At 50.7% G+C, this 21,070-nt stretch overlaps 1 protein-coding gene across 1 annotated transcript in view; it reads right to left on the bottom strand.

The window, feature by feature from the left end:
• Positions 1-21,070, bottom strand: part of LOC130402733 (RNA binding protein fox-1 homolog 1-like) — a 30,219-nt gene extending 9,149 nt beyond the window's left edge. The window contains exons 1-11 of the mRNA XM_056607004.1: positions 20,930-21,070; positions 19,857-19,874; positions 19,683-19,741; positions 19,492-19,582; positions 14,078-14,346; positions 11,614-11,686; positions 10,923-10,969; positions 8,308-8,407; positions 6,140-6,200; positions 5,856-5,900; positions 3,106-3,289 (exon numbers count right to left, since the gene is read on the bottom strand). Of these exons, the coding sequence (XP_056462979.1) occupies positions 3,106-3,289; positions 5,856-5,900; positions 6,140-6,200; positions 8,308-8,407; positions 10,923-10,969; positions 11,614-11,686; positions 14,078-14,346; positions 19,492-19,582; positions 19,683-19,741; positions 19,857-19,874; positions 20,930-21,070 (1,088 nt within the window). The remainder of the gene's footprint in view (positions 1-3,105; positions 3,290-5,855; positions 5,901-6,139; positions 6,201-8,307; positions 8,408-10,922; positions 10,970-11,613; positions 11,687-14,077; positions 14,347-19,491; positions 19,583-19,682; positions 19,742-19,856; positions 19,875-20,929) is intronic.

Below are 21,070 nucleotides of genomic sequence, written 5' to 3'. Positions count from 1 at the left end.
GGAGCAGCTAGGAGGAGCAGCTAGGAGGAGGAGCTAGGAGGAGCAGCTAGGAGGAGCAGCTAGGTGGAGCAGCTAGGAGGAGCAGCTAGGTGGAGCAGCTAGGAGGAGCAGCTAGGAGGAGCAGCTAGGAGGAGGAGCTAGGAGGAGGGGCTAGGAGGAGGAGCTAGGAGGAGCAGCTAGGAGGAGCAGGGGATCAAACCAGCAACCCTCTGGCTGTCCTCCTGAGCCATTGGTCCATGAGAGGAGGGAGGAGGAGGGACAGAGGACATCAGTCATTAGCCCTCCCTGCTATCTTCGATCAGCGACCACAGGTCAAAGATCAAGGTCCCTGGGTAGCCCCCCCGGTGTGTCGCTGGCGGCGGTTGTGAGCACAGCGACCCCGAGGCCCCTGGCTCTGATCACATGGTCCCCTGATCTCGGTTATTGAGACGCGTCACGTCAGCTCCTCAATAAGATCAGGAAACTAACGGTGGCGATACAGCCTGTCTTCAGCTGGCTGACGGACACACACACACACACACACACACACAAACTAACACACACACACTGACACACACACACAAACCGTAAGACATACGCACACACACACACACACACACACACACACACACACACACACACACACACACACACTGTGGCATCCCGCCACTTGACGGCGTATACCGCCGCCACCCACTGAGTGGCGACGAAGAGCATCACTCTCTCCCCAATCAGCGAGATTGGGGGACACCTGGCCGGGGGCAGAGGAGCCATTTTAAAAGGAGCAGGATGACTGACATTGGGAGGGCCAAACAACCTGAGACAGGAGTGACAGGGTTTGGAGTAGTTGTTCCATCAAAAAGAATAGAGTTTAATAGAAGAACATCAGATAATTTAAGCGTTTATACAGTGGAGATGTTGGGGGTGCTGGTCGCATTAAAATGGGTGGAATCAAGTACAGTTGAAAAAATTGTGATCTGTACAGATTCAGCATCAGTTTTGGGAAGTATGAGGTCATTTTATTCAAGTAGTCGCCAAGGTTTGTTATATGAAGTTCTACAGTCAATTACGAGAATCGTTCAGCAGGGGAGGCAAATACATTTTTTATGGGTTCCAGCTCATGTAGGGGTGAAGGGAAATGAGAAAGCCGATAAGATGGCGAAGAAGGCATTGGAGAAGGAAAAAGTAGAAATGAATATCAGTTTAAGTAAGGCAGAAGTTAAAAGCCTGATATGGGGAAAAGTTAACAAGATGTGGCAAGACAAATGGGACAGGGAGGAGAAAGGGAGATACTTATATAATATTCAAAAAAGTGTTAATGCTAAAATAAGGTATAGTGGTCAGAGGAAGGATGAACAAATTTTGATAAGGTTAAGGTTGGAGCACAGTGCACTAAATAAAACAATGAATTTGATAGGAAAACACCCCACTGGATTATGTGAGGGGTGCCAGGTAGAGGAGACAGTGGAACATGTTTTAATGAACTGTAGTGGTTATGGGATGGAGAGGGAAAGTATGAAAAATCAATTGAGAGAATTGGGTATGCAGGAGTATACTTTGGAAATTATTTTAAGATTAATGGAGAGGAATTGTATAAAAGTATCGTTTGGCTTTTTGAGAGAAACAGGGTTATATGATAGGATATAGAGTAGAAAGAAGGTGTGCATGAGTGAGTGTTTGGATATTTTTGTTTTGATTCATTAACTGGATCAGAAGAGGGCGGTAATGCACCAAGTTGTGGATGCCAACCGCCGTAAAATCCCAAGAAGAAGAAGAAGAAGAAGAAGAAGAAGGTATTGGGAGGGACGGGACCAAGAGAGAAGGAAGCGCTCGGGTCCGCGAACGGCTAGAAGCTCACGGAGGCCCTAGAGACCACGAGTTCAATGTATTGCCTTAGTTGTATGCAATAAATGCCGAGTGCGGCTAAACCCTCACTAACACGTGTGATTCGTACCTGGAACCCGGTACATTTGGGTAGCGGGTTGCCATAACACACTGACACACACACTAACACACACACTGACACACACACTGACACACACACACAAACCGTACAACATACACACACACACACACTAACACAGACAGACAGACAGACAGACAGACAGAAACACAAACACACGTGTTTGTATTTGTGTGTTTTTGAGTGTCACTGTATTTACGACACACACACACACATCGTACCACACACTCAGACACCTTATGACACACACACACACTTACCACACAAACTGACACACACACACACAAACCGTACGACATACACACACACACACACACACTAACACAGACAGACAGACAGAAACACACACACACATCGTACCACACACACTCACACACCTTACGACACACACACACCGTACGACACACACACACACACTGTAAGATACACACACACACACACCGTATGACACACACACCATACGACACACACACATACCGTGACACAGAAACACTGTACCACATACACACACACACACACAGCGTACAACACACACACACCGTACGACGCATAAACACACGCCTTGTGACACACACACCCAAACACACTGTACGACACATACACATACCGTAGCACATAAACACACACACACCATACCACACACACACACACACACACTGTACGATATACATACACACCATACGACACAGACACACACTCACACCGTACGACACACACACACACACACACACACACACACACCACACACACACACACACCGTACGACACACACACACACCTTACGACACACATGCACAAACACACACACACACCGTACCACTGGTTGGAGCTTCGGCCCCATCCACATGGGCAAAAGCAATCTTTTCCCTCCGTTTTCCTTTGATGCGTTTCAGGAATATCTTCGTAAAGCAAACTTATTGCGAAAACACAAGGAGCGGTAGAAACGCTGTAGAACATATTCATTTCATCTTATCCACCCTGGGAACTGTTTCAAAAAGTGTGTTGGGGCACCGAAAACGCAGAATCCGTCCGGACGGTCGGCCCAAACGCACAAGACTTCTGCGTGTTGACCGTGTGGACGGGGCCTTAGACAACAACAGAGCCACAACCACCACAACGCAGGTAGAACCAAAGGGGGGGGGGTGGGGGGTTGGGGGTCTCACCCTCCGTAGGCGGGTATGTGGGGGGGGGGGGGTATGGGGGTCCTCACCCTCCGTAGGCGGGGATGTGAGGGGGGGGGGGCGGCGGCCCTGAAGGCGTTGTAGACGGTCCGGCCCCGGCCCCGAAGGTTGGCTCCTCTGAACGCCGCCGCAGCCGCAGTGGCTGCTGGGTAGGGGAAGCCTGGGACTGGAGAGACGGGGGAGGAGGGGGGCTTCAACCAATGGGGGACCAGTGAGGATCCAGGTGACTTCATTATACCGAGGTGCTTTTCACTTATCAAACAGACTGTCTTTTGTTGCCAACCTCATCCAAACGGGCAGCAGCTCCTGTTCCTGTAGGGTCCGTGCGTCAGTGTGTTGTCGTTGTGTGTTGGGTTCATGTGTCAGTGTGTTGTCGTTGTGTGTTGGGTTCATGTGTCAGTGTGTTGTCGTTGTGCATTGGGTTCATGTGTCAGTGTGTTGTCGTTGTGTGTTGGGTTCATGTGTCAGTGTGTTGTCGTTGTGTGTTGGGTTCATGTGTCAGTGTGTTGTCGTTGTGTGTTGGGTTCATGTGTCATTGTGTTGTCGTTGTGTGTTGGGTTCAGGTGTCAGTGTGTTGTCGTTGTGTGTTGGGTTCATGTGTCAGTGTGTTGTCGTTGTGTGTTGGGTTCATGTGTCAGTGTGTTGTCGTTGTGTGTTGGGTTCATGTGTCAGTGTGTTGTCGTTGTGTGTTGGGTTCATGTGTCAGTGTGTTGTTGTTGTGTGTTGGGTTCATGTGTCAGTGTGTTGTCGTTGTGTGTTGGGTTCGTGTGTCAGTGTGTTGTCGTTGTGTGTTGGGTTCGTGTGTCAGTGTGTTGTCGTTGTGTGTTGGGTTCGTGTGTCAGTGTGTTGTCGTTGTGTGTTGGGTTCGTGTGTCAGTGTGTTGTCGTTGTGTGTTGGGTTCATGTGTCAGTGTGTTGTCGTTGTGTGTTGGGTTCATGTGTCAGTGTGTTGTCGTTGTGTGTTGGGTTCAGGTGTCAGTGTGTTGTCGTTGTGTGTTGGGTTCATGTGTCAGTGTGTTGTCGTTGTGCGTTGGGTTCATGTGTCAGTGTGTTGTCGTTGTGCATTGGGTTCATGTGTCAGTGTGTTGTCGTTCTGCGTTGGTTTCATGTGTCAGTGTGTTGTCGTTGTGTGTTGGGTTCATGTGTCAGCGTGTTGTCGGTGTGTGTTGGGTTCATGTGTCATTGTGTTGTCGTTGTGTGTTGGGTTCAGGTGTCAGTGTGTTGTCGTTGTGTGTTGGGTCAGTGTCAGTGTGTTGTTGTTATGTGTTGGGTTCATGTGTCAGTGTGTTCCATTCTCCATCAAAACAGTCAGAGTTATCAGAGTATTCATTATTTATTTTTGCAAACGTTCAAAAGACATTTTCCTTTCAAAAATAAATATGCGTCTCACAATTTAAATCACGTCGAACCAAGGCCTGTAACGGTTTAAAAAACACAAAAACGAAACAAGTAGCCTATCCATTGCAAATAATTTAAAGCTGCAAATAATACGGCAGCAATTGGACTATGGAAATACTCAGCGTTGTGATCTTCTCTACACGGCCGGGATTACAGCTGCGTCTTGCGGCGGTTAAAATAGCCGACACAGTTGGTTGCTGCGGGTCTGCTTTCCCGAACTCACCGTTGTGTTTCAGGAGCATATGTTGCCGCATAGTACTTGTAGTACTCTGGTAGCTCGATTTCGCTTGGCATATTTTGCATTCCATCTTATGATCTCCTATTTCTTTAAAGTATTTCAATTCTTCGCTGCGCTTTGCTTTTACACCTCAACTTTTTGAATTCTGGCGTGCCTGAACACGGAACGGCACACGCCACACAGACATTTGATACATTTAATTTTCTTTGTGCCCACGGCATGCGTTAGTGGCGCCGCGCAGAAAATGTATACATTTGCTGCAGAAAACTTTGTTTGTGTGTGTATATGCAAACTCAAATTTGCCTGTCCACCAACCGAGTTCATTTGTAACGAGGAGTACTCGAGTAATCGATTCCTCACGCCCATCCCTAATATATATGTATATATATTTACTGTACTATATACAGGAAATAGACAGACACACACAAACAAATATGCACACACAAACACGCACAGCACACTCACACACAAACACACATACACACAGAGAGAGTGACAATTAGCTCTTTTCTCTCTTGTCCTCTGCGTACTTTCTATCTATATCTCTATATATATCTCTCTCTCTGTATATATATATTTATATATATATATATATATATCTCGCTATATATATCTCGCTATATATATTTAACAATTATTCGCCTAAGGTGAAGTGAATAGTTGGGAAAGCCGCCGAGGCCAAAGGTCGAGGGGGCTATTCCCAACTACCTGAGGGGATAGTTGTTTTAGTAGGGTTAGGGTTAACTAACCCTAACCCTAACCCTAACCCTTTAGTATATACTACACCTAAACATTCCAAAAACAAACAAGATAACACTTTTTGCCAAGATTTATTGTTTTTTTTTCGTTTTTTGATAGCGAATCAATCAAATGGTGCCATTTTAGGAGGTTCACGTGTAGCATATACTAAAGCCAAACATATAGAAAGGAGGCAAAGGACAAGAGAGAAGAGTGCTTAGATATCTATATATATATATATATACAGAAATATATATTATATAATATACGATATATCTATAATATAATACTTCACCAGCTCACCATCTTTTATTTTTTCATCTAGTTCCTGCAAGTGGAACGAAAAGATTTGTCTTTACCTGCATAGAACTCTGGACTGTAGACCACTGGGTTCAGCTTCCAGCCTAGAGAGAGAGAGAGAGAGAGAGAGAGACAGAGAGAGAGAGAGAGAGAGAGAGAGAGAGAGAGAGAGAGAGAGAGAACGATTTAATGTGCTATAAAACATTTGTAGGACAGTTTTGTTCAACATCCCTCGTGTGTTTTGGATTAAAAAAATCAGAAGAATAATTGAATAGATTCAGGTTTACTTCAAAACTTGGAAGTAGTAAAGTGAATCCTCCCAGACAGCGTATGTGCGTCTCACCGTTTGCATAGGGGCTGACCGTCTTCTTGTTGGTCATGACCCGCGCCGTCGCATTGTTCACCTGAGGAGACAGCAGGCTGTGAGGACGGACACCCAGGGAGTCAGGCTCCATGCACGTCTCCAGGGGCCCTGGGACGACTCTAAGGGCCCTAGGGACGACTCCTATCGGGACATCTCTTAGAGGAAGGTCTCCTAGAGGGTGATCTCCTAGAGGGACGTCTCCTAGGGCCCAAGGGACGTCTCCTAGGGGCCAAAGGACGACTCTTAGGGCCCTAGGGACGACTCCTATAGGGACATCTCCTAGAGGGACGTCTCCTAGAGGGACGTCTCCTAGGGCTTAAGGGACGTCTCCTAGGGGCCTAAGGATGACTCCTAGAGAGAAGTCTCCTAGAGGCCGAGGGAAGTCTCTTAGGGGCCGATGACCGACTCTTAGAGGGACGTTTCCTAGAGGGACGAGGTCCCCAGGGCCCCTCAGACGCTTCAGAACGTGAGCAGCAGCTCTCATTGGTCGTTACTCAGCAACACGTCCACAGAGGGAAAACAAAACAAGCTAAACCTTTTTCTTTGCAATTTAGTTTTTTGTACAGTTTTAAACGGCATGCTTCCACCCTTTGAGTGACACATCAGAGAGATGAAACAAATGCAAGAGATGGAAACGAAAAGATGTGAATGATGTTGTTATGATGCATGCACCTTTGGGTGTTTGGAGGAAAGACACGGGAAGACAAAGGAAATATCATCAAGAGACAATGTCCATTGTGCGTGTCCAATCTGAGACCAAGCCACATATGCATTCACACTCAGAACATCAGCCTTCCCAACGTCAACCAAAGGGATGAAGAGAAGCAGAAGAACCACGACCAAACCAGGGACCGTGTAAGAGCACATGGAGCGAATCATCCATTCAACTGATCAACCAATCAATTCATTCCAGCTTCAAACCAAGTGCTGAGGAGGTTAGGGATGATCCATGAAAGAACAGAAAGAACAGGGAGACAGACGTCCACACACTCACAGAGCAAGAGACAAGGTGCAGACTGGTTCTCACTCCTCTCTCGCTTTCAGAGTACTCAAACACACGTCGGCACGACGGAAAACATATACATGTGTTTATAAACCAAATCATACGGCATGAACCCAGTCATAATCAATACGAACAAAAACAGTCAAACGTGGCAACGCTTCACGGGGAGAGAGAGGAGGAGGTGCTGGCAGGAAGGCTCACTTCACACTTACCATTCCCAAACCTTTATGTTATTTTGGCCTCGCCCACTTGTTTGCCTACTGTAACCATGGTAACTGTGTCGAGTGGGTGAAGAGGGTGGGGGCGCTCTACAAGCTAATGTTGGATGGAATGGTGGAGAGGGGGGAGATGAGAAAGGGATAAGCAGCACCTTACTCAGGAGGACAAATGACTCGAGATGAATTTCAGCTCTCAACAGACACACTGACAGAGCTCACAGGTCGGGTCGGATCCAACAGTCATCGCTTTCTGCTTATTCTCATCACAACATAGACATTTCCTTTGGAAAAATGCTTGAGAATCTGCTGCTGAAACCGAAATATGAAAGTAAAGAGTCATGAGGATGAAGAGATATTCTGTGGTTGATTCCCGTTCAGATTGAGCCTGAGAGACATACTAAAATGTCCTTAAGAGGAAAGGTTCCTCATTGGATTCATTCTTCTGTTTTTAAGCATTAGCAAACTTTAATCTCTTTTCAGAGAAAGTCCCTCAAGTGTGTTCTCCAATTCTAATCATTTCTTCGGGGACCGGGTTCAGGAGCCGCTACTCTCTCTGGGGGGTTAGAGTTATGAGTTATTGCACAGTACAGTCCAGACAGTATCGGATGTTAATGTTAACAGGGGACTTGTTGCACTGAGCTGCTGGATAGAGTTGTGGGTGGGTCGAGATTCTCAACACCATGATGTCACTGAAGTGTGCTGTTGATGCCGTAAAGCACACACACAAACCCACACACACACAAATGTACACACACATATACATTCAAAAGCATACATACAAACACACAAATATACACTCAAACACACACACACACACACACACACACACACACACACACACACACACACACACACACACACACACACACACACACACACACACACACACACACACAGCAGTCAAAAGGGGAAAAGCAAAGACCCACCTCTATTTTGCGTCCCTCGACCACGGTGGCGTGCAGCTTCTCTCGGGCGCGGTCTGCATCGGCGATGAGTTCAAAGGTCACAAAGCCGAAGCCCTGAGGGACGGATCACAGAGGGACGGATCACAGAGGGACGGATCACAGAGGGACACAGAGGGACCACAGAGGGACCACAGAGGGACGGATCACAGAGGGACACAGAGGGACCACAGAGGGACGGATCACAGAGGGACGGATCACAGAGGGACACAGAGGGACCACAGAGGGACCACAGAGGGACGGATCACAGAGGGACACAGAGGGACCACAGAGGGACGGATCACAGAGGGACCACAGAGGGACGGATCACAGAGGGACCAAAGAGGGACCACAGAGGGACACAGAGGGACACAGAGGGACCACAGAGGGACACAGAGGGACACAGAGGGACACAGAGGGACACAGAGGGATCACAGAGGGATCACAGAGGGACGGATCACAGAGGGACGGATCACAGAGGGACGGATCACAGAGGGACACAGAGGGACCAAAGAGGGACACAGAGGGACACAGAGGGACACAGATGGACCACAGAGGGACGGATCACAGAGGGACCAAAGAGGGACACAGAGGGACACAGAGGGACACAGAGGGACCACAGAGGGACACAGAGGGACACAGGGGACACAGAGGGACACAGAGGGACACAGAGGGATCACAGAGGGACGGATCACAGAGGGACGGATCACAGAGGGACGGATCACAGAGGGACCACAGAGGGACACAGAGGGACACAGAGGGACCACAGAGGGACACAGAGGGATCACAGAGGGACGGATCACAGAGGGACGGATCACAGAGGGACACAGAGGGACCAAAGAGGGACACAGAGGGACACAGAGGGACACAGATGGACCACAGAGGGACGGATCACAGAGGGACCAAAGAGGGACACAGAGGGAAACAGAGGGACCACAGAGGGACCACAGAGGGACGGATCACAGAGGGACACAAAGGGACACAAAGGAACACAGAGGGACACAGAGGGACCACAGAGGGACCACAGAGGGACCACAGAGGGACACAGAGGGACCACAGAGGGACACAGAGGGACCAAAGAGGGACCAAAGAGGGACCACAGAGGGACCACAGAGGGACACAGAGGGACCACAGAGGGACACAGAGGGACACAGAGGGACACAGGGATGTGACCACAGAGGGATGTGACCACAGAGGGACAGAGAGGGACCAAAGAGGGATGTGACCACTGAGGGACTGGGTTAGGTTACCTTCAGACCAGTTCACCCAGAACATCAAACTGGGTTGCCAAAGTCCTGAGAACTTCTTGACCGATGATTACAATTCATTTTAAGATTTTAGAATTGAATAGAATGGAATAAAATTGTTTGACATGTCCTGCCTTTGAAAGATAATCCTAAACTAGAAGATAGAACCAGGATAATCCTAAACTAGAAGTAGAACCAGGATAATCCTAAACTAGAAGATAGAACCAGGATAATCCTAAACTAGAAGATATAACCAGGATAATCCTAAACTAGAAGATATAACCGATAATTCTAAACAAGAAGATATGACCAGGATAATCTTAAACTAGAAGATAGAACCAGGATAATCTTAAACGATAACATAGAACCAGGATAATCCTTAACTACAAAATAGAACCAGGATAATCCTAAACTACAAAATAGAATCAGGATAATCCTAAACTAGAAAATAGAACCAGGATAATCCCTAGGTTCTACGTAGGGCTCAGATCAAACACAGTACGACTTTCATTATTATTTTATTAGAGTAATCAAGGTTCTAAATTAACTTTTTGATTACCAGCCAATCAGGAATTTCCACTAGCCAAATTATTTCAGTAAAAATAATACATTTAATCCTGAATCTCTCGTGATGACTCGGGCACGCTTATGGTCCTTTAAAATGACTTTAAAATGATTCGTTACCACCACGAAATTGTTTGTTACTCTTTTATCCTTTTGCGTACATGCGGCAGTCCATTCAAAACATGACGACATTTCGTGATCAAACACAAGCCAATTCACGACCTGTCAGCCATTTGCCATTTAACTTTATTTTTTCATTTTGCAACGCATTGTTGTTTATATTCTCAATCTCATCCCCTGCCTTCTTCCTCTTCTCGCCCCCAGACGTCTGTCCAACCAACCCTCCGCCGCATTTAGTTTAAGTTTAGGCTACTTTTTAAATTACTTTAGCTAGCTCCCTCCCTTCTTTTGACAGTTTCTGCTCAATTCATTAATTATTTTTCTTCTTCTTCTTCTTTGTGTTTTCTGTTTCCATGGTTTTCTCGCGCTGGTTGGTTGCACTGCCTGTGCGCAGCCAATGGGCATTTTATACGTCATCACGTAGCCAGCACGAAAGTGTTCATGGTAAATGAAGTCAGTACTTCCCCAGGGGCAAGAACAGTAGAGCGGCTCTGACTAATATGATTGCCTCATGCATCACCGGTCAAACTGGCAATACGTTTTTATTAACAACCGCCAAAATATTTTTTAAACCTGTATTTGGCGGGTTGGCGGGTGTTAATTTAGAACCCTGAGCGTATTTACATGACAGCTAGGTTTAGACACAGAGAGGGATTCTTACCTTGGAGGCCGCGCTCGTTAAAGATGATTTCCACATCTAAGATTTTGCCAAATTGCTGAAACCGAAAAAGAAGGAAATAAGACAATCAACAAATAATATACGGAAACATGTATGGTGGCTCCTAGGGGTAACACTTTTGGTGTGTTCCTTAATCCTCGGACACCAGCCTTCCCACTTTTCACGTCATTTCCGGTCTCGGAGCATTTATAGCATTCCTGTTTGTCTTAAGCCTCTTCAGCAAACCAGCCCGAAAACAAACAACACAACTTTACATTGTATTGCACGCACAGCAAGACCGTGCAATGCATAAATTGGTGACCGGATTAAAGCAGCAATGTAATCAAGTGTGTAAGAGTATTTAAAATCGACATTAAAATGACCAACGTGGTACAAATACAAAGAAAATAAACTCTTCACGGGCACAGCCATTTTTGTTCGGAGCGTCATAACTGTTCTCGGTCTGCTCTCAGAATTCAGAGACGAAGACAAGAAGGGGCCGTGCCTCCAAGAAATGCCGCAAGAAAGCTGTGAGCTTTCCCGACTTCTGAATCGGAAAGTCTGGCGTCAGAGGATTCAAGAACACACTATTGGAGGAGGCCCCTAGAGGAAACACTCAGAGGGGGGCCCTCAGGTCGATGAAGAGTGTTAGACAAGCGGCCCCACCTGGAGGTCAGAGGTCACTAGGGGCCTGTAACTCACGCCAAACATCTGCCTGAGATCGGGGTCCCTGAACCTGAAGGGGATGTTGGAGACGTGGAGCCTCTTTGGCGAGCTTTGCAGTCACTGCTCTCCGAGGGGGTTTGGGTGTGGAGGTCCGACGGCAAGCGCCTCCTCTGTCTGCTGCAGGGGGAGCACAGTACCAGGGATTAGACCAGGGAACCAGACAGTACCAGGGATTAGACCAGGGAACCAGACAGTACCAGGGATTAGACCAGGGAACCAGACAGTACCAGGGATTAGACCAGGGAACCACACAGTACCAGGGATTAGACCGGGGAACCAGACAGAGTACCAGGGATTAGACCGGGGAACCAGACAGTACCAGGGATTAGACCGGGGAACCAGACAGTACCAGGGATTAGACCGGGGAACCAGACAGTACCAGGGATTAGAGCAGGGAACCACACAGGTACCAGGGATTAGACCGGGGAACCAGACAGTACCCAGGGATTAGACCGTGGAACCACACAGTAACAGGGATTAGACCAGGGAACCACACAGTACCAGGGATTAGACCGGGACCAGACAGTACCAGGGAATTAGACCAGGGAACCACATAGTACCAGGGATTAGACCGGGAAACACACAGTACCAGGGATTACATCAGGGATTGAGACCAGGGAACCACAGACTACCGTGACTACCAGCAACGACACACACACACACACACACACACACACCACACACACACACCACACACACACACACACATCTTTGCAGGTTTAGAGACAGAGAGAAAATATGAGAGAGAGACATTGGAGGAGAAGGGAGGAGAGAGAGAGAGGGGAGCAAGGGCGGAGAGGAGATAGAGAGAGAGAGAGAGAGAGAGAGAGAGAGAGAGAGAGAGAGGAGAGGAGAGAGAGGAACGAGAGAGAGAGAGAGATGAACGAGAGACAATAATAAAAAGTTATGCACATTACTGAACATCGAGCGATGCATTACTTTTACTTTTTGAAAAGACCAGGAGTAACAGAGAGAGAGAGAGAGAGAGAGAGAGAGAGGGATGGATGGAGGAGAGAGGGATGGATGGAGAGAGAGAGAGAGAGAGAGAGAGGGATATGGGGAGAGAGAGGTAGAGAGATAGGGATACACAGAGGTAGGAAGGAGAGGGAGAAGGAGAAATAAGAGGGAGAAGATAGAGAGATGGAGATAGAGAGGAGACAGAGGCAGAAGGAGAGGGAGAAGGAGAGGGAGAAGGAGAGGGAGAGAGAGGTAGGAAAGAGAGGGAGAAGGGAGAGGGAGAGAGAGCGTAGAGCGTAATAAAAGAAAGCAAACAAAACAGCTGATGAGTACCAAGGCTAAGAGAAGGGCTGATGTGTGTGTGTATGTGTGTGTGTGTGCGCGCATGTGTGTGTGTGTGTATGTGTGTAGGTGTGTAAATTGGAGACAAAAAGGCTGACGTGGGTGGGGGGTGATGAGATTTCCAATTTAGTTTTTCTTCCCTTCCCCAGAGAGAGAGAGAGAGAGAGAGAGAGAGAGAGAGAGAGAGAGAGAGAGAGAGAGAGAGAGAGGAGAGAGAGAGAGAGAGAGAGAGAGAGAGGAGAGAGAGAGAGAGAGGAGAGAGAGAGAGAGAGGAGAGAGAGAGAGAGGAGAGAGAGAGAGAGAGAGAGAGAGAGAGAGAGAGAGGTGTTTGGACCATAAGGAGTTGGAGTCGCTGTAGAGACCGAGTGTTGCAGACTACAAACGTAAACATTTAAAAACTTCAAGAGTAGAAACGGCTTAAAGATGCTTTATATACTGCACACACACACACACCACACAAACACACACACACACATGCACGTGCACAAACATTTAGATCAGCGTGTTTTGGGCTGAGAGTTGTAGGCAGTAGGGGGCGCTATCCTCTCGGTCCGTCCTTGATTGTGTTAGAAAGAGAGTTGTGTGTGTGAGCGATGCTGTGTGTGAAATGCTTCACAAACTGCGGCGTCATACCCCTGTCCACGGGAATAGCAAAATCCACCTCTGGTCGACGGAGAGTGTCCTAACCCTGTTTCGCTATCGTTCAGGGGTCGGAGACGCCCAGACAGGGCGTCTGACGACACACCGACACACAGCGACACACACGACACACATGACACAAAATGACACACACGACACACCAACAAACAGAGACCACACAGCGACACACAGCAACGCACACCGCACCACCAGGTCCCTCAGCTAGTTGTCACAGAGTCTACCAAACGGCCCCTTGGCCAACGGACGCACGCCGCCGGGGCGACCTCGGACCGAGCTCACATCACGGGGGTCAGAGGTCGGCAGGAGCCCCGTCTCCACGCGGTCGGAGTCGGCCGTTATCTACACTTCTGCATATACACATCAAGATCTAGATATAGTTATGAGGAGGAGGGAGCTGGTTACCGTGGCGATGCCGGCCGACGCCCCCCCCGGCTCCGTCCGGCGGCCCCGTGTCTCCGAGGGCTCTGCGGCGGGGGGTTACATGCTGAGCTCCCCTCCCGGGCGACGGCCCCCCCGCGTGCTGCGCCGCCCCCGGGTGGGGGTGCTGCGGGTGGGGGTGCTGCGGGTGGGGTGCTGCGGGTGGGGGTGCTGCGGGTGGGGGGTGCTGTGGGTGGGGCTGCTGCGGGTGGGGGTGAGAGGCGGCGTACTCGGGGAGGGGGATGGGCGCTCTGGCAGGGGGGGGGCGTACTGGGCGGGGGGGTAGGCCTGGGCCCTGGAGGGGTCCGGGCGGGCCGCGGCGTCCTGAGGACCCTGCGGACAGAGAGAGGTCAGAGGTCAGAGGTCAGCAGTCGGGGGGGTGGGGGACCAAACATGGATCAGGTGATGATGCTTCAAATCATCGCAGTGGTGGTGGGGGTGTGGGGTCCCTGAAGCTGTGGGCCACTGATCCACTCAGTAAACACACCACACCATGTGACACCATGTGACACCATGTGACACCAACAACAACCACACCATGGGACACCATGTGACACCATGTGACACCAAACACACCACACCATGTGACACCATGTGACACCATGTGACACCATGTGTCACCAAACACACCACACCATGGGACACCATGTGACACCAAACACACCACACCATGTGACACCATGGGACACCATGTGACACCATGTGACACCATGTGACACTAAACACACCACACCATGGGACACCATGTGACACCAAACACACCACACCATGTGACACCATGGGACACCATGTCCACACCAAACACACCACACCATGTGACACCAAAAACACCACACGATGTGACACCAAACACACCACACCATGGGACACCATATGACACCAAACACACCACACACCTTGTGACACCGTGTGACACCGTGTGACACCGTGTGACACACTACACCTCACACAATCAGCATGGATCCTTAAATGCATGCGTTCCGTTTCGGCGGGCTGTTACGGACGTGTTCCTGTCCACCTCTGGGTTCACCTTCAGATGCTTAGTTAATCGCCGTTAACTAGCTCAAACTAAACCTGAGGAGTCACCAGGTAACTCAGACGCTGGTGAACTCACTCTCAAACCATCAGAGGCTGAAGCTCCACTCCTCCACCACCTACTGACGTTTAATTAGTCTGAACAATTAGAGACGTGATTAAGAGGAGCCTGACGAGGACAGTCAGCTCCACACACACACACACACACACACACACACACACACACACACACACACACACACACACACTGCTTCAGACCCTCTCACACACACTAGGGAGAGTTCTGCTAAGATGTGAACTTGAGGGGCGGTTCTGTTTGATAAGGACAGATCTCTCCATCCTGGAGGCGGCGGGGTTATCCACTCCAGCGTAATGGTGACACACACGCACACAGACACAAGCAGACACACGCAAACATGGACACAGACTTGTTTACACACACACACACACACACACACACATTGGCAAGACATGCACAAACACTCACATAAAACATAAACAGATAAGAACACACAACATGAACAGAGCCGCACATCGACCAGACACAGGGCCGGCTACACAATGAACCGGACCAAGACCAGCGCAGTGAACAAGGACCAGACACAGGGCCGGCTACACAATGAACCGGACCAAGACCAGCGCAGTGAACAAGGACCAGACACAGGGCCGGCTACACAATGAACCGGACCAAGACCAGCGCAGTGAACAAGGACCAGACACAGGGCCGGCTACACAATGAACCGGACCAAGACCAGCGCAGTGAACAAGGACCAGACACAGGGCCGGCTACACAATGAACCGGACCAAGACCAGCGCAGTGAACAAGGACCAGACACAGGGCCGGCTACACAATGAACCGGACCAAGACCAGCGCAGTGAACAAGGACCAGACACAGGGCCGGCTACACAATGAACCGGACCAAGACCAGCGCAGTGAACAAGGACCAGACACAGGGCCGGCTACACAATGAACCGGACCAAGACCAGCGCAGTGAACAAGGACCAGACACAGGCCCGGCTACACAATGAACCAGACCAAGACCAGCGCAGTGAACAAGCCTCAATGTTCACAAGCTGCTCTCACGAATACGAGTTAAACACAAACCAAGAAGACAAATCCAATGTCTGGGATTCCTCTTAATTGGCCAAGGTTCTCTTCAAGCAGGTAGCAATGCATTACGGCAATATAAGATATAATACATCAAAGTATGAAATAAGACATGTGCTAATGCCACTGTTGTCTGTCTTAAAACCTTTTGATTCTGAACGTCTAGAGTCATTTTGGCTATATAGAAATAATTGTGTATTTTTGTTTGAGTTTGATTGTGTGTGTGTGTGTGTGTGTGTGTGTGTGTGTGTGTGTGTGTGTGTGTGTGTGTGTGTGTGTGTGTGTGTGTGTGTGTGTGTGTGTGTGTGTGTGTGTGCAGGTTGGCTATGAAGATCCAGGTTCTTGCTGTACTTCAGATTTCAGCCATTACTAAAGAGGATCAGGAGGGGAGGCAATGGGGGGGACGAAAGGAAAACCAAGGAGAGAGAGAGGATGAGAGAGAGGGGGAGGGAGAGGGAGAGGGAGGGAGGGAGGGAGGGAGGGAGAGGGGGAGGGAGAGGGAGTGAGAGAGAAAGTACATCTTGGCTCAGACTAAATTGTCTGGTGTGTGTAATGGGAACCACATTTAGAGGCCTGAAATATGCTTTACGTGGCAGTGCAACAGACTCGTGACACACACACACACGCACACACACACACACTCACACACACTCTTACTTTATCTGGGATACACCAAGGAACCCAAACACACAAAGAGTATCTCTGCGCTAACGTGGAAGCGATGGCTCAACGATCTTTAAAAGATTGAAAGGTGTTTGGTAACCGCGACGACCCAGGAGGGGACGGCAGGACTAATGATGAACCATCACACCTGCACCCCAGGAGGTGAGAGGAGGACCCCAACACCTCCTACGTTAGACAGAATGCTCTCTTCCTCTGCTCCTCACTACCACACAACACACATCCTATCACACAACACATGTCCTAACACACAACTACACAACACACTTTCTAAGACACAACCACACAACACACTTCCTAACACACAATCACACAACACATGTCCTAACACACAACCACACAACACACGTTCTAACACACAACCACACAACACACTTTCTAACACACAACCACACAACACAACGCAACACACGTCCTAACACACTTCCACACGACACACAACCGTAGCCTGCGAAACACAGCATGCTCAGAGAGAGAGAGAGAGAGAGGGAGAGAGGGAGGGGGAGAGGAGAGAGAGAGGGAGGGGAGAGAGGGAGAGGGAGAGGGAGAGAGAGAGGGAGAGAGAGAGGGAGAGAGAGAGAGAGAGAGAGAGAGAGAGAGGGAGAGGGAGAGGGAGAGGGAGAGGGAGAGAGAGAGAGAGAGAGGAGAGAGGGAGAGAGAGAGGGAGAGAGGGAGAGAGAGAGGGAGAGAGGGAGAGAGAGGGAGGGGAGAGAGAGAGAGAGAGAGGGAGGGGGAGAGAGGGGGAGGGGGAGAGAGAGAGAGAGAGAGAGGGGGAGGGGGAGAGAGAGAGAGAGAGAGGGGGAGGAGAGAGAGGGAGGGAGGGAGGGGGAGAGAGAGAGAGGGAGGGGGAGAGAGAGAGAGAGAGAGAGAGGGAGAGAGAGAGAGAGAGAGAGGGAGAGGGAGAGGGAGGGAGGGAGGGGGAGAGAGAGAGAGAGAGAGAGAGGGAGAGAGAGAGAGAGAGAGGGAGAGGGAGAGGGAGAGAGAGAGAGAGAGAGAGAGAGAGAGAGGGAGGGGAGGGGGAGAGAGAGAGAGGAGGGGGAGAGAGAGAGAGAGAGAGGGAGAGAGAGAGAGAGAGAGAGAGAGAGAGAGAGGGAGAGAGAGAGAGAGAGAGAGGGAGAGGGAGAGGGAGAGAGAGAGAGAGAGAGAGAGAGAATAATAGTCATGGAATCAGAATCCCACATACACACATCACGCACACAAACACAGACGCACACACGCATACACACACAGACACACATCACGCACACAAACACAGACACACACACGCATACACACACAGACACACATCACGCACACAAACACAGACGCACACACGCATACACACACAAACACTCCTCCATACAGCGAGCACAACAGCCTTGAGAAGCGCAGTCACAGTCCAGAGGGAGCTCATGATTAAGGAGAGAGACGAGGAGACGAGGAGCCGAGGGCTAGGAGACGAGGAGACGAGGAGCCGAGGGCTAGGAGCCAAGGAGCCGATGGGAGGATAGGAGCATGCAGGAGAAGCGGTCTACCTGCTCTACCATCCTGTGAACCGCGGCCGGCTGCACTAGTCTCCACCGCGGCAGCGTTGCCTCCGAGAGCCTCAGCGAGAAGCACCTCTCTCCGCGCGGACGCTGCGCATGTGAGCTGGAGTTAGTGGGCATGTGTGTTCAGAAGGAGGAGGAGGAGGAGGAGGAGGAAGAGGAAGAGGAAGAGGAGGAGGAGGAGGAGGTGCCACAAGCCTGTGAATGCGGTGTTAAAAAGAAAGGTTTTCACTTTCTCGGTTTCTCCCTCCCTTCAGATTCCTCCCATCTTACCAGCCATCGTTGCCTCTGAAACCTTCTAGTATGATGCAAATGGACCGTTCCAGAGACGTCTTCTAGCTGGACGCACGCATGCATGTAAGAGTGTGTGTACGTGTGCATGTGTACGTGTTTAATATTTATGCATGCTCCTTTTGTTCCAGGGTATAACTTCTATTTTGGTGTTTCTAGCGGACCAATGATCAGAGCACAAGCCTCTTTCTGCTCTGCTCTTTTTAACGGTCTTTAAACTCTTTTAAGTCACCCCCTCTCCCCCTCCTCCCTCTCCCCTCCCTCCCCTCCCCCTACCACCTCTCTCCCCCTACCACCTCTCTCCCCCCCTCTCCCTTCCCCCCTCCCTCCTCTCCCCCCACCTCCTCCCTCCTCCCTCTCCCCTCCCTCCCCACCCCCTACCACCTCCAACCCATCTCCCCCCTCCCCCCTGCACAGCATCCCCTGGCGTTAAAATAACTGCAGGGTTTTCTGTGCTGGGTGGTGAGTGGTCTCCTCACAGCCTCCTGCTGTCTCGAGGAGCACCGAGGGGAGGAGGGTCCTCACAGCCTCCTGCTGTCTAGAGGAGCACCGTGGGGAGGGTCCTCACAGCCTCCTGCTGTCTAGAGGAGCACCGTGGGGAGGAGGGTCCTCACAGCCTCCTGCTGTCTAGAGGAGCACCGTGGGGAGGAGGGTCCTCACAGCCTCCTGCTGTCTAGAGGAGCACCGTAGGGAGGAGGGTCCTCACCGTGGGGAGGAGGGTCCTCACAGCCTCCTGCTGTCTAGAGGAGCACCGTGGGGAGGAGGGTCCTCACCGTGGGGAGGAGGGTCCTCACAGCCTCCTGCTGTCTAGAGGAGCACCGTGGGGAGGGTCCTCACCGTGGGGAGGGTCCTCACCGTGGGGAGGGTCCTCACCGTGGGGAGGAGGGTCCTCACCGTGGGGAGGAGGGTCCTCACAGCCTCCTGCTGTCTAGAGGAGCACCGTGGGGAGGAGGGTCCTCACAGCCTCCTGCTGTCTAGAGGAGCACCGTGGGGAGGAGGGTCCTCACCGTGGGGAGGAGGGTCCTCACAGCCTCCTGCTGTCTAGAGGAGCACCGTGGGGAGGAGGGTCCTCACAGCCTCCTGCTGTCTAGAGGAGCACCGAGGGGAGGGTCCTCCCCGTGGGGAGGAGGGTCCTCACAGCCTCCTGCTGTCTAGAGGAGCACCGTGGGGAGGAGGGTCCTCACCGTGGGGAGGGTCCTTACCGTGGGGATGAGGGTCCTCTGAGGAGAGACACATCCCGCTCCACAGGACAACACACCCATTCAGCCTCCCTGAGTAGACGCGTCTCTTTCTGCCCCCCTCACCGGTCTGATCTTGTTCCAGGGTAGCGGTGGAGGGTTAGAGGTCAGAGTTAGAGGTGGAGACATGAGGAGTGAACAACAGCTGAAGGTAGAGACCGACCAGACCTTCAGCTGACTTCTACAACCTGAGGAACGTTCCCCATCACTCCTCTGGTCTTATCTCTCTCCTCCTGTCACCCCGTCTCCATCTCCTGATGGGGGCTTCTGTTGGACAAGGTGATCTTCATGCTTACATACTGACACACGCAGGCACGCACGCACGCACGCACGCACGCACGCACGCAGGCACGCACGCAGGCACGCACGCAGGCACGCACGCACGCACACAGGTACGCACGCACGCAGGCACGCAGGCACGCACGCACGCACGCACGCACGCACGCACGCACGCACGCACGCACGCACGCACGCACGCACGCACACAGGTACGCACGCACGATCACACACACACACACAAGCATACAAATAGCTACAGCTACATTCTCTCTCCCTTTCCAACCACAGGATGACATTTTGAAAGATGAAAACAGCAATTTGAGGTCACACAGACAGTGACACACACACACACACACACACACACACACACACACACACACACACACACACACACACACACACACACACACACACACACACACACACACACACAGGCTAGCCAGCCACTCAGGCCCACGCCATGAGCTCTCCCCCAGTTCTCCACGGCTCCTCCTGTGATTGGATTCATGAGGTTTCCGAGGTGAAAGGGAGCAGCATCGCTCCGTGGCTTATCTCAAACCAGCCCTCCACTGAAGTAACCACGAAGGGCTTCTGGAACAACGCCTCCTCCTTGTGGAGGTGAGGAGAACATACTGGGATTATCCACTAAACAGACTGGGATTATCCACAAAGTATACTGGGATTATTCACAACGCATGTCAGAGCTGTGCTCAAAGAACAACTGTTGCCTTTGAGTCAAGGGTAGAAATAAAACCCACTATCATCAGCAGGCCGGCCAATAGGAGCTCACTCCAGATCAGCAGGCCAGCCAATAGGAGCTCACTGCAGATCAGCAGGCCGGCCAATAGGAGCTCACTGCAGATCAGCATGCCGGCCATTAGGAGCTCACTGCAGGTCAT

This window comes from Gadus chalcogrammus, chromosome 2 (assembly GCF_026213295.1).
Source record: "Gadus chalcogrammus isolate NIFS_2021 chromosome 2, NIFS_Gcha_1.0, whole genome shotgun sequence".
Lineage (NCBI taxonomy): Eukaryota > Metazoa > Chordata > Actinopteri > Gadiformes > Gadidae > Gadus > Gadus chalcogrammus.
The sequence above is the reverse complement of the archived record's forward strand: the minus strand, read 5'-3'. Positions and strand labels throughout refer to the sequence as shown.